Source organism: Telopea speciosissima, chromosome 7 (genome assembly GCF_018873765.1).
Source record: "Telopea speciosissima isolate NSW1024214 ecotype Mountain lineage chromosome 7, Tspe_v1, whole genome shotgun sequence".
NCBI lineage: Eukaryota > Viridiplantae > Streptophyta > Magnoliopsida > Proteales > Proteaceae > Telopea > Telopea speciosissima.
The window spans coordinates 9,089,757-9,100,662 of NC_057922.1; the positions used below are offsets into that span (position 1 = coordinate 9,089,757).

At 38.2% G+C, this 10,906-nt stretch overlaps 1 protein-coding gene across 3 annotated transcripts; it reads left to right on the forward strand.

The window, feature by feature from the left end:
• Nucleotides 1-721: 721 nt before the first annotated feature.
• On the forward strand, nucleotides 722-4,418 carry LOC122668087 (RNA-binding protein 24-B-like). Of its 3 annotated transcripts, XM_043864644.1 has the most exons (7): nucleotides 722-926; nucleotides 981-1,256; nucleotides 1,613-1,745; nucleotides 2,358-2,490; nucleotides 2,873-2,909; nucleotides 3,422-3,719; nucleotides 4,054-4,418. In XM_043864644.1, the coding sequence occupies exons 2-7, from the start codon at nucleotides 1,074-1,076 to the stop codon at nucleotides 4,170-4,172; spliced, it is 903 nt and encodes a 300-aa protein (XP_043720579.1). In that variant the 5' UTR covers nucleotides 722-926; nucleotides 981-1,073; the 3' UTR covers nucleotides 4,173-4,418. The 3 variants fall into 3 exon arrangements, with proteins under 3 accessions (XP_043720579.1, XP_043720580.1, XP_043720578.1); XM_043864645.1 differs by having other exon boundaries at nucleotides 722-1,256; nucleotides 4,034-4,418; XM_043864643.1 differs by having other exon boundaries at nucleotides 722-1,256.
• The last annotated feature ends 6,488 nt before the right edge of the window (nucleotides 4,419-10,906 follow it).

Below are 10,906 nucleotides of genomic sequence, written 5' to 3' on the forward strand. Positions count from 1 at the left end.
GCCTAACTTTCCTCTCAGTGACCATATTACCCTTAACAAAAGACTAGATTGACCAAAAATTCATAAACAAATACCGCTACCTGGTTAGTGCTCCACCCGCTAGATTTCAATGTTTTGCCGCCCAACGCCGCAAAACAAGTCAACGAACATCCTCTGTCTCTAACCTCTTCCATCTCCCTTGGTAGTTTAAAAAATATGTAATTTCGAATCAGTGTGACACAGGGACGCATGATAGAAGCTGCAATGCTATTGGATTAGAATCTTTTATTCTTTAAGGTAACAATATCTCTATCCATTGGTTTTCATAAAGGGTTTACAACCCGGACTGTAAACTTAGGGAAGATTTAATTAGGGCCCATTAAATAATTCTTATTAAAAAAAAAAAGGAAATTAAAATTAAAAAATAGAAAAGTTAAAAAAAAAAGGGTATCTTCGAGATGTTGAATGTTGACCTTCCCGGTGATTCTTAACTCCTAAGGTCCCCCTACCCTTGTTGAAAAATTTCCGTTCCGTTTTTGCCACTTGAGTAGTGACAGGCTTTATGTTCTCTGTAATTGAGGTATCTTATGTAATTCCGACAAAGATAAAGGTTAATTCTGTCATTTGGTCTACCTCTTTGGTGAGATTGGGTGACAGCGATGAGTGACGTTAATAATGTAAGGTGTGGGGACTTATAGGGGTCTTGTTCATATAAAAACGTCCGAATTATGTGAAGGGTCTGTCTCTTTTGTACCTTTTGCTTTCTATTCCCTCCCTTCCCTCCATCTCTTCTCTCTCTCCCTCTCTCTTCTCTCTTCCTCCTTGATCCCTAACCTAATTGGCTGCTGCTGATCTTGAATACTTCTTTGCTGACCAGATTTCACCTCTAAATCCAGAGAAGATCTTCTAAATCTAGTGACCCTATTCTTCATTTTGATCTCTGTGTATTTGTAGATCAGCTGTGAGTGAAAAGCTTGTTGCCAAGGCTTCTGATTCTAACTTTGAAGGAAAGAAGGATCAAGGAGAGGAGGAGAAGAAGAAGATAAGAGAAGGGTTTTCTTTTTTTTCTATTTGGGGTTCATTTAGAGGTGAAGATGACTCCAGCAAATCTATCAGGTCAGTTTGGGGATACTACTTACACCAAAGTGTTTGTTGGGGGTCTTGCTTGGGAAACCCAGAAGGAGACTATGAAGAAATATTTTGAACAGTTTGGTGAGATTTTGGAAGCTGTAGTGATTACAGATAAGAATACCGGGAGATCCAAAGGCTATGGATTTGTGAGTTTCTTCATTTCCCTTTCTTCCTATTTTGTGATTTGGTATCTCTCTTTATATATATTCAGTTCCTTCCTTTTTCTCATTGTGAATTTCTTCATAATTTGATCTTGTTTATGTTTAAAAGATTGATTAGATTAGGGTACGTTAAAGATCTGGATGTGGGTATTCTTCATGAAAGAATCAAGATCCAAAATTATTGAATAAAGAGAGAGAGAGATAAAAAAGAAAAGAAAAAAAGAAGAAGAATCAAGATCCACTTTTCCTTTTTACCATTTATCTTGCTATGGTTAATATTGACAAGCCTGACATTTCTCTTCTCTTCTTCTTCTTCTTATTTTGTTATATTTCTGTTTTAGGTAACTTTTCGAGAACCAGAAGCTGCCATGAGAGCCTGTGTGGATGCTGCTCCTATGATAGATGGAAGAAGAGCTAACTGCAATCTTGCTTCCTTAGGTGTTCAGAGATCCAGACCCTCTACACCACAACATGGTAACTACTTTCTTTTCTTCTTTTCTTTCTATCATTTCCCTCTCCTTCTTCCCTCCTTCATTCCCCTATAAGCTAAGTTACTATTTGATATCCATTCTCTCATTTTTTTTCTCTGTAATTTTGGTTTCATCAATGAGAATTGCATTTGTAAATTCCCCCGTTAAAGTTGATAGGGAGAGAGAATCATGTTATACTTGTAGAACTGATCAGATCTTTCAAAGCCCAAGAGTTGCTTTCGTTTTTATTCTTTTAATTTCAAAGCATTGGAATACATTATACATTAGCATTATATAAGTAATGTATGTATGTATCTGCTTATATATATACTAATATGCATGCAATGTAAGTCTCACGTATCTCTTAGCTTCTTAAGCACAGTTTAGTAGTAGTTTGCAAGTATATATATTTTGGTGAGTATTTCTTGAAGGAGAAGTTGTTAGGAAGAACAGATTTTTATTTTTATTTATTATTTATTTCATAGATCAAAATGAGATTGATTGCTTAAGAGAATTATGTTGCTAAACTTAATTAGTTGATTAGACATATTAATTAATTTGTGGTATTTGAAAAGTTAAATAAGAATTGTCTAATAATAATAATTTTGTTGATCAGGAGGAGGCAGGAACTTTAGGGTGATGAACTCTTTTCACAGTGGGCTTCAAGGTGGAGTGGGAACAGCTTTTCCTTCTGCAGCAACCTTCCCTCATTATGCCATCCAACAAGGCATTCCTTATAATGTGTATGGGTAAGCTTTAAAGCATTTCATTTCATCTCTATATATATAGGAAGCTACACGTGCATTGCCAGTTCATACACATTCCCTTATTAAATAATTACCATTACCATCCATGCATGCTCATCATCCTTGAACATGACCATCCCATCCATCTCTCTCTCTCTCTCTCTCTCTAACTATTATTATGTATGGCATCACATACACCCATGAAAAGCAAATTTGACTAGATGCCAACATGCCACATCATCCCATATGCATGTGCAAAGAAGCACGCGGGAAAAGGCATACCTGCACGTCCATGTAAACAGATGTAGACATATGCATGCACATGCACATTCACATGCAAACTTGTATTCTAACCATTTTTGTGTTGTATCCCCAAAAATTTCAGGTACTCTCCTTACTCGCCGGATTATACTTATCCAACGGTTTGTACAGATCCCTCCACCTTCCTTTATTTACTCCCATGCTTTATAGCTGCAAGTGTTTATATAATAAAATCAATCTCATCACCAACCAACCAAACCACCTATATTTGAACTCACACCAACTGCAATAATTATTATCTTTCCTCTTACTCTAAACCTTCCTACTTAATTCCTTAATTACAATTAAATACCGAATACTTAATTATGTTTTGTGAAACAAATTATAGTCTATTTTTCTTAATTTTTCTCCTCTCAAGTTCTCTGCCCGGTCAGGTTCGTAGGTACCTCTCATAGGGAGGGTGGAAATGACGACCTCACCCCAACCGGGGAATGTGTTTGGACAGGGGGTGAGGTCGTCATTTCCAGTCCCCTATGAGAAGAACCTACGAACTTGACCGGACAGGAAGCCACCACCTAAGTTGTGGAACTCACGTTGTTTTGACGAGTTCGTAGGTGAGTTTGTAATATTATGTTAAGGTTTTTCAATTTCCACGTATGAATTTTCGTTTCAGAGTTACTACGGTTTATATGGAGGAGGTGCAGCAACACAGTACCCAATGTACGGTGCAGGTGCCGGAGGAATGGTCACCGGTGCTGCATTCTACCCTTATCTCCAATTTGGTGGCCAGAGCAATGGCGGAGCTGCTGCTGCCGCCACCACCGCCACCGCTGGTGCTTATACCGGAGGCCAGGGATATGGTGTCCAGTACCCACACCATCTCTTCCAGTACTCACCCATTACCTCAACTGGATTCCCTCATCACTACGGTGGACCGATGTCCCTTGCTCCTACTCCACCCTCTCAAGCAGGTTTGTTACACTCTTTCCCTCTTTCTTTTCTTTTTTTTTTTTTTTTTTTTTTTTTTTTTCAAATTTAAATGAAAATGACTAATGGGAGGACGAAGGTTTCATACACTCATTGTTTAAAGTTAGGGTTAGACGACAAAAAGTCAGAAAAAGATACACTGTTTTCAGCTTTTCTTTTTATATGTCGTTCAACACAATTGCTTTTGGACAGAAAGAATGAAACTTCTATCCTCCCAATGGTCATGTTAGGAGATTTTCCTTTCTTTCTTTCTTCTTCTTCTTCTTCTTCTCATGTGGTGTACTAATATCTTTAACAGTGTGTTTTACTCTACAACAGGCGTGACCATGGCTCTTACAGCAGCTCCAACTACTACTGTTCATGCCCCAACACCTCAACCCTACAGACTTGTTCCTACCCATTTCACTCCAACAGCATCTGAGCAACCTTCGGCTTAACCATGGTTTTGAGGCTCTTTCTCCTTTCATCCTCTTTTCTCTCTTTCTCTTTCTCTCCACCACCATCTCCAGTACTTCTCTTTTCTATTCTCTACTGCAAGCCCAGGTGTGGAAAACTTAGGGTTTGTCAGAAAAATTAGTCCCACATCGGGACTAAACCCACAATGGAGGAGAGCCCCTCCAACATCCCTAGTGCATGTCATGTGAAAACGAGTTCATTTCATTTTGCTCAAGATAGGGCTATGTTTACATACAAAGCCCTGAAGTCTGGGGGGTTCCCTAAAAGAACCCAAGAGAGAATGTGAACGAATCACATCACCAACTCTAGCTACTTGGGGAGCTAAGTAAGTTGGGAAACAAAAAGAAGAGATGTTCGTTCTAACCTTAGTAGCCCTGGAAAGGCTAAGCAAACACAACCTTCTAACTTAGATGTAAATTCCTCAACATCAAACAACTTTGGCTTAAGCACTACCCCTCTAAAGGTAGAGAGGCAGTCTTAGCAAACTAATTAAGGGCATGGGTTGCCCTACAACTTTTGCATTGCATTGGCATTTTGACATAAACCCTAGATTTAGGTTGTCTTTTGTTTTTTTGTTTTTGGTTTTTTTGGGGGGGAAAATTGACTAAAACTTGAGTGACAACTCATGTTCTTTCAAATGGTTTTCCAACTTCAAATAACTAACTATCTCATATAATCTTTGTGTAACCAACCACACATTTTCCCTGAGGGAAAGGGAAAAAGACTTTCACACTAACTCACTCTTTTTGCATTTTTGGGTCATGTAGTTCATTTTGTCATGGCTGAACTCATGGGAGTTTTAGCCAGATCTTCTAACTAGGTTTCTTGGAGGGGCTCTTGCTTGTTTTTGGCATTCACCTCCTTTCACAGTCATACAGACCTTTGAAGAAGAACTCCATTGATGGCTTTTGGAGCTCAAACTAACTTGTAGAACTCTCTCTCTCTCTCTATCTCTTCCCTTCTATCCTCTCTTTCTCCTCCCTTCCATTCTCTGTCTCACTAGCCTAGTGATCCAATCAAGACCATGGAAGCAACCCTTGGGGAATATTTTGGGTCTCTTGGGTTCATCTCCTTCAAATCCTCCAACCATGGTTAGGACCAAGGTCATCTTCATCATCTTTTAGGTACTTTCTCTCTCTCATATTGAGTCATTTTGAAGCATGATGATACTCTCTCTCAATATATATATATATATATATATATATATAAATATGTAATTGTAGTAAGGTTTGGATTGTAATAAGTAGGCATAATCTTTAAAGAACACTTGTTCTCCATTGATATCATCTAAGGGTAGGAACATTCAGTTTTATTATTGTAGAAGTGATTTAGAGACTGCTTTGCATATCTAAGCTGATAATTAATATTAATGATATGGTCAATTACTTACTATCCTTTGTTCATTTAAAATAAACACTACCATATGAGGCTTATGAGCTCATAAAATTAAGCTTCGGGATCGGTCCGTATCAGATCTGTATCGGCCAGTATAAGTTCGTATCGGTGTGCACTTTTTTGAATTTTTTGAACAAAATCGGTTACGACCAAGTATCGATACGGATTCCCTGACCAAGATCAGTCAAGAATGGGTACCGGCCTTGATCAATATCGATCCAATCCAGTCGATTCCACCAATTCGATACCGATTCCTCATTCCAAACGCCCTAATTTTATGAGGTAACTAGGGTGGGAATCTACCCCTGTCCAGTGGGGTCCACCCCCCTTATTAGAGGGATTGGAAGGGTTGGGCAGGGAATTGGAGGACATAATTTTTCAAGATCTTGCCCGGCCCAGTTCCGGCCCCAGTCCCATAACAAGGGGGGGTGCAATGATCACCCTACCCCTGCCTATAAACACTCTGCCTGAATGGGGACCACCTCCTTATTAAAGGGACTGGAGAATTGGGCCGGGCAGCCCGGGAACTAAAAGAGATACGTTTCCAAGGAGGGGGGAGGGCGGAGGGGTACCTGGGGCTTTTTAATAAAAGGTTGTAGAATAGGTATATGTAACGACGTTTTTGAGTAACCACCCATAGGTCCCCCCCCCCCTACCAACCTTATCCTAGGGTGGGTAGGGAAACTAAAACTCTATTAGACCTTACCAACCTTACCCTAGGGTGGGTGGGGTGGTTAGCAACCTTTCACATCACTATATGGGAAGGCCAGAATAAAAAAAGGATTTGCATGTAGATCATGTGTTAGGGATGCAAGATTCGCCCGGTGAGCCCGAGCCCACCCGATATTTTTTGAATTATTTCACCATAAGTTAAGCTTTCTAAAGAAATTTGTTCAAGAGATAATTTAACGTTTCCGCAAAGGCTTTAAAAAGTCTAGAGATGAATTTATTGGTACGATTTTCTTGTTGAATGCTCAGATCATCGTTTGTTGGTATTTTTTCATACTATCCATGAGACACATTCTTCTGTCATCAATAGAGGTTTAATTCTTCATCTCATCCTCATGAACTCAAATTTCTGGGAATTCATTATCCATGAATACTCTTAAGATGAGAATTTTCAATTCCACTAGAAGTACGATTTCTATTTCAAATACGATATAATATGGTGTTGCCCTAGTTGAAGTGCGAATGGATGTTTTATAGGTTAATAGAACGTAAATAAGGATCGTGATCCTTTATTGCTGAGCTGCCCGATAGGACCGTACTACGTGCACTGACCACCTTACCCCCACTTGGACAAGACGTTTGGGCAGGGGTAAGGTGACCATTGTGCGCAACACCGTGTTTGGGCAGCACGGATCTGCCAGGTAGCTCGACAGTAGAGGATCCAAATTGTGTTTCTTTCTACCATTTTCTCCAAGATTCATTTAGCCTTTTAATTGGTGGTTAATTTCCATTGCCCTATTGATTTGTGGTACGTAAGGTGAAAACTCGTGCCTCGAAATGTTCAATTGATCACATAATCTCTTCCTTCCTTCTTAAAGAATAACCCCTTGATAAGATTAGTTCTTGTGGTATCCCATGTCAGTAAATGGTGTTCTCATTTATAAATTTAGACATCTCGTCCCAATGTCAACTTGGGATATGACTGAACTTAAACCCACTTGGTGAAGTAGATGATGGACATTAGGATATACTCTTAACAATTAAAAGTTTTGGGGATGACTTGTCCAATTAAATCTATAGCCCCAGGTTGCCATTGTGAGCTCGAGGTATGTATATTGGTGTATCTATTAGATTGACAAATATTTGGCATTAATGAAAATTTCTTCACCTAGTTTTGTCATAAAGAAGTATTGCAGACTTGCAGCTGAAAACCTAAGTCCCTTGAGAAGTTGTCGACGGACTTAGGTTTTCATATTCTCTCAGCGAACTATTGAACAAGAGAACTTGAGGGTTCTTACCGTTTTTCTTAACTCAAGTGGAACATTTTAATGGGTTTTTAAAAAAATGACTAGACTCTCATATTTTATTGTGACTGAGGTAAAAAGACCCAATCTCATTTGATTTGAACGAGTTGTGAGTTGTGACAAATTCTTGTATTTTTTTACCCCGGCCAAGCCCATATGACTCTTGACTAAGTTTTCAAAAAATTTTGACTTAACTTGGAAAACTCGCCTCAAGTAAAAACATGATTTTCCAATTAGGTGCTCACATGTGATTTTTTATTAGTTTTTTCTCGTAAAAAAGAATAATAAAAATCTCTTGCGAAAATAACGTTGTTGGTTCAAAACCTGCTTCTCTTCAAAAAATAGTGAAAAAGAAGTTAGTCAGACTGTGTGACCTTGTGCCCAAACACGGGAGAGGCAAAATGACCACCCCATCCTCGTTGAAAGCCCCGTGTCTCATTGGCCCCGCAGTGATGTAGAAGACACGCAGTTTGGAAACGATCCCCCTCCATAATAAATAACTAAGGGCAAAAAGAGCCTATTAGGGAGCGTGGCTCCTGTGCCCAAACATAGGCCCTTGAGAAATGATCGCCTCGTCCCCATGAAAGGCGGAAATCCCTTACCTAGTGAATTAGATGGATTTTTGAGTTAATGAGATGGAAAAAAACACAAGTAGTCTCCAATGAACTAAACATGTTATATGATGGAAATAATTGGGAATTATCCGGTATTCCCAGCCCCCAGAAAACAAAACAAACAAAGTCTTTTTAATGAAGCATAATGTTTCACTATTTTTTTTTGGTAAGAAATAATGTTTCACTATTTGCCACATTGCAATATACATGTTATATGATGTTGGAAGTAATTGGGAATGTTCTCGGGTATTCCCACCCAACAAAACAAAACAAACAAGGTCTTAATGAAGCATAATGTTTCACTATTTACCACATTGCAATATATAGGTGGTCCATGTGATAAAGGAACTCATGCCCATCTCAGTGGTGAATTTTTTTGCTAAAATAATTAAGGAAAATAATCCAAAATTCTATTCAAAGACTCAATTAAAAAATAAAAATCATATGATGAAAAATAATATAAAAATACCAAGGGAAAATTTTTTTCTGTCTGGGAACCGTAGCTTATGTTAGTGCTCTCCTTTCATTTTCTGAAATGACCTCTTTGCTTTTGAAATGATTCCTCTGACGGAGGGGGCACTCGAATAATTATCGCTTCCAATTTGTGGGCATCTCCAATTCCTCTAATAGGGGGGAGTGGACCCCATCTTGGGCAGTATTTTCGAACAGGGGTAGGGTGGTCATTCCTGCCCCCATGTGACAAATTGGAGGAATTGGAACGGGCAGCGAATTAGAGGAGACAACAATTTGGGGGCACTCATTTGGTAGTAGGAAATACAAAACATCATCCTTATAATTTCAGCCACTTTGACTCATTTTCATCTGAAATTGTTATAATGAGATGATAGCATATAACCTGAAGGCAATAGTTTTCATTCACGGCCATGCACATACCCCACCTAAAATGACCAAAGAACCCCTTATAAGACAAGCTCGATGAGAGGAATCTCCCGTACACGAGTCCTGTCCCCTAGTCTCAGATAGTGAAGTTTTATATTCTCCTATTTTTGGTGGGACTGACTGATACTTGTGTCTTTATACTCTAGGTAAAGTGGTACTTGTGTCTATTTTGAGTACCAAAACAGATTGAGAACACGGAGAATATCAATATGGTTAGTATCTAATATCAAAATCCCCTAAGAAGTTTACTTTTTGTTAACCTGTTTGGATAGTAGCAAAAGCATCTTTCCTTCCCTATTGGCCGCATTCATAAGGTCGATGCCTCGACAGAATGTTAGTTGGTAATTGGGAGAATAGCCAAATCGTACGATTGCCATCCGATTTTAATTTTATTATTATTATTTGTTAGGTACCTAATCCACTGGTGGATGGGTTTTACCACACTACTCTATTAACTACGCAATTGTCCTCATCTGATATTTTGTTGCATTTAAGTGTTTTTGGTATGTTTGAAGGAAAGCCAATTATAAAACAATCTCAAGGTTTTAAAATTCGGAATCGGTCAAAGAGGATTTTGATTTGAATCGAATCTGAATCGTTATGAATTGATTCAGGAATCGAAAATCTAAGTTATTTTATGGTGAAAATCAAATCGATTTAGGAATATGGAATAGGTCCATAAATTAATCTAATTTATGATGAATTATAAAGAAAATGACTAGGAATCGGCCGATTAGACCGATCCAATTCCGATTCAAGATGCAACGATTAATAAAATCAGGGGGAGTGTTTCCTGTGGGGGAATCGTGGTCCTTGCGTACATGCACCTGTGGGCCAATGAGCACACGTGTAGGCATCAACATGGACAGTATTTTTGCCTTTCATGAGGAGTTGGGGAGTTCTTTTTTACAAACTGAGGATCCCTAACAGTTTAACAAATAATTTTAATTAAAAAAAAATAAAACCACTTAATAACCCCAAAGGTACAGCAGTTGACAAGGGACAAAACCTAAGGTAATTAAAGGTCCTGAATTCAACCCCAATGAGTCCATTACCGATTATGATGTTTGCTTTTACTTTAGTAAATCTGGTTTAACGGTTTAGACCTCCTTATTTTTAGGTATAATCCAATGAAAACGTCTTCCATGACATCTATCCTAAATTTAAATTTGAAAATGTCATTGTCGGAAATCTTAGTAAAATGGGGAAGGATTCGTTAGTCGGCCGACCAAGGACTTTTAGGAGTAAAATAAGAAAAAAAAAAACCGATTCATCGTCTTCCAAATAAGATTAATTTTGTTTTATAAGATTTGTCTTAGAACCAACCAAACATGTCACATTTCAATAAATAGAAAAAATAGGAGAAAGTTTTCTGCTCGGAGTTGTGGTGAGTTTATATCTTTTTTTCTATTTTAAAAGACATCTCTATCCTCTTATTTTAAGAAAAAAAAAAATAATCACGTAAGAGTAATGAAATAGGCCACACTCCCAACAGAAAATTGTTTTTCATAAAAAATCCATTTTATTTTGCTTTTCGCACCGCTACATGTGGGTCCACTCCCCTACTGTCCCAGAATGAGTCTTACCGTTATCATTAAAGTTTGAATCCCTTACCAACATTTCAAGGAAATAACTCATGAAGAAAAAATAAATATATTTACCCGAATACCTCAATTCCTGCAACCTATCCATTAGAAAGATCGGGGTTAATATCGTCGTTTGCCCAAACATTTTCCACATAAGGGATACCAGCATTGACAAGGTGGATTGGTTTCACACAAAAATTAATAGGACAATAAGTAGCGACTCTCTCTCTCTCTCTCTAACAGTTTT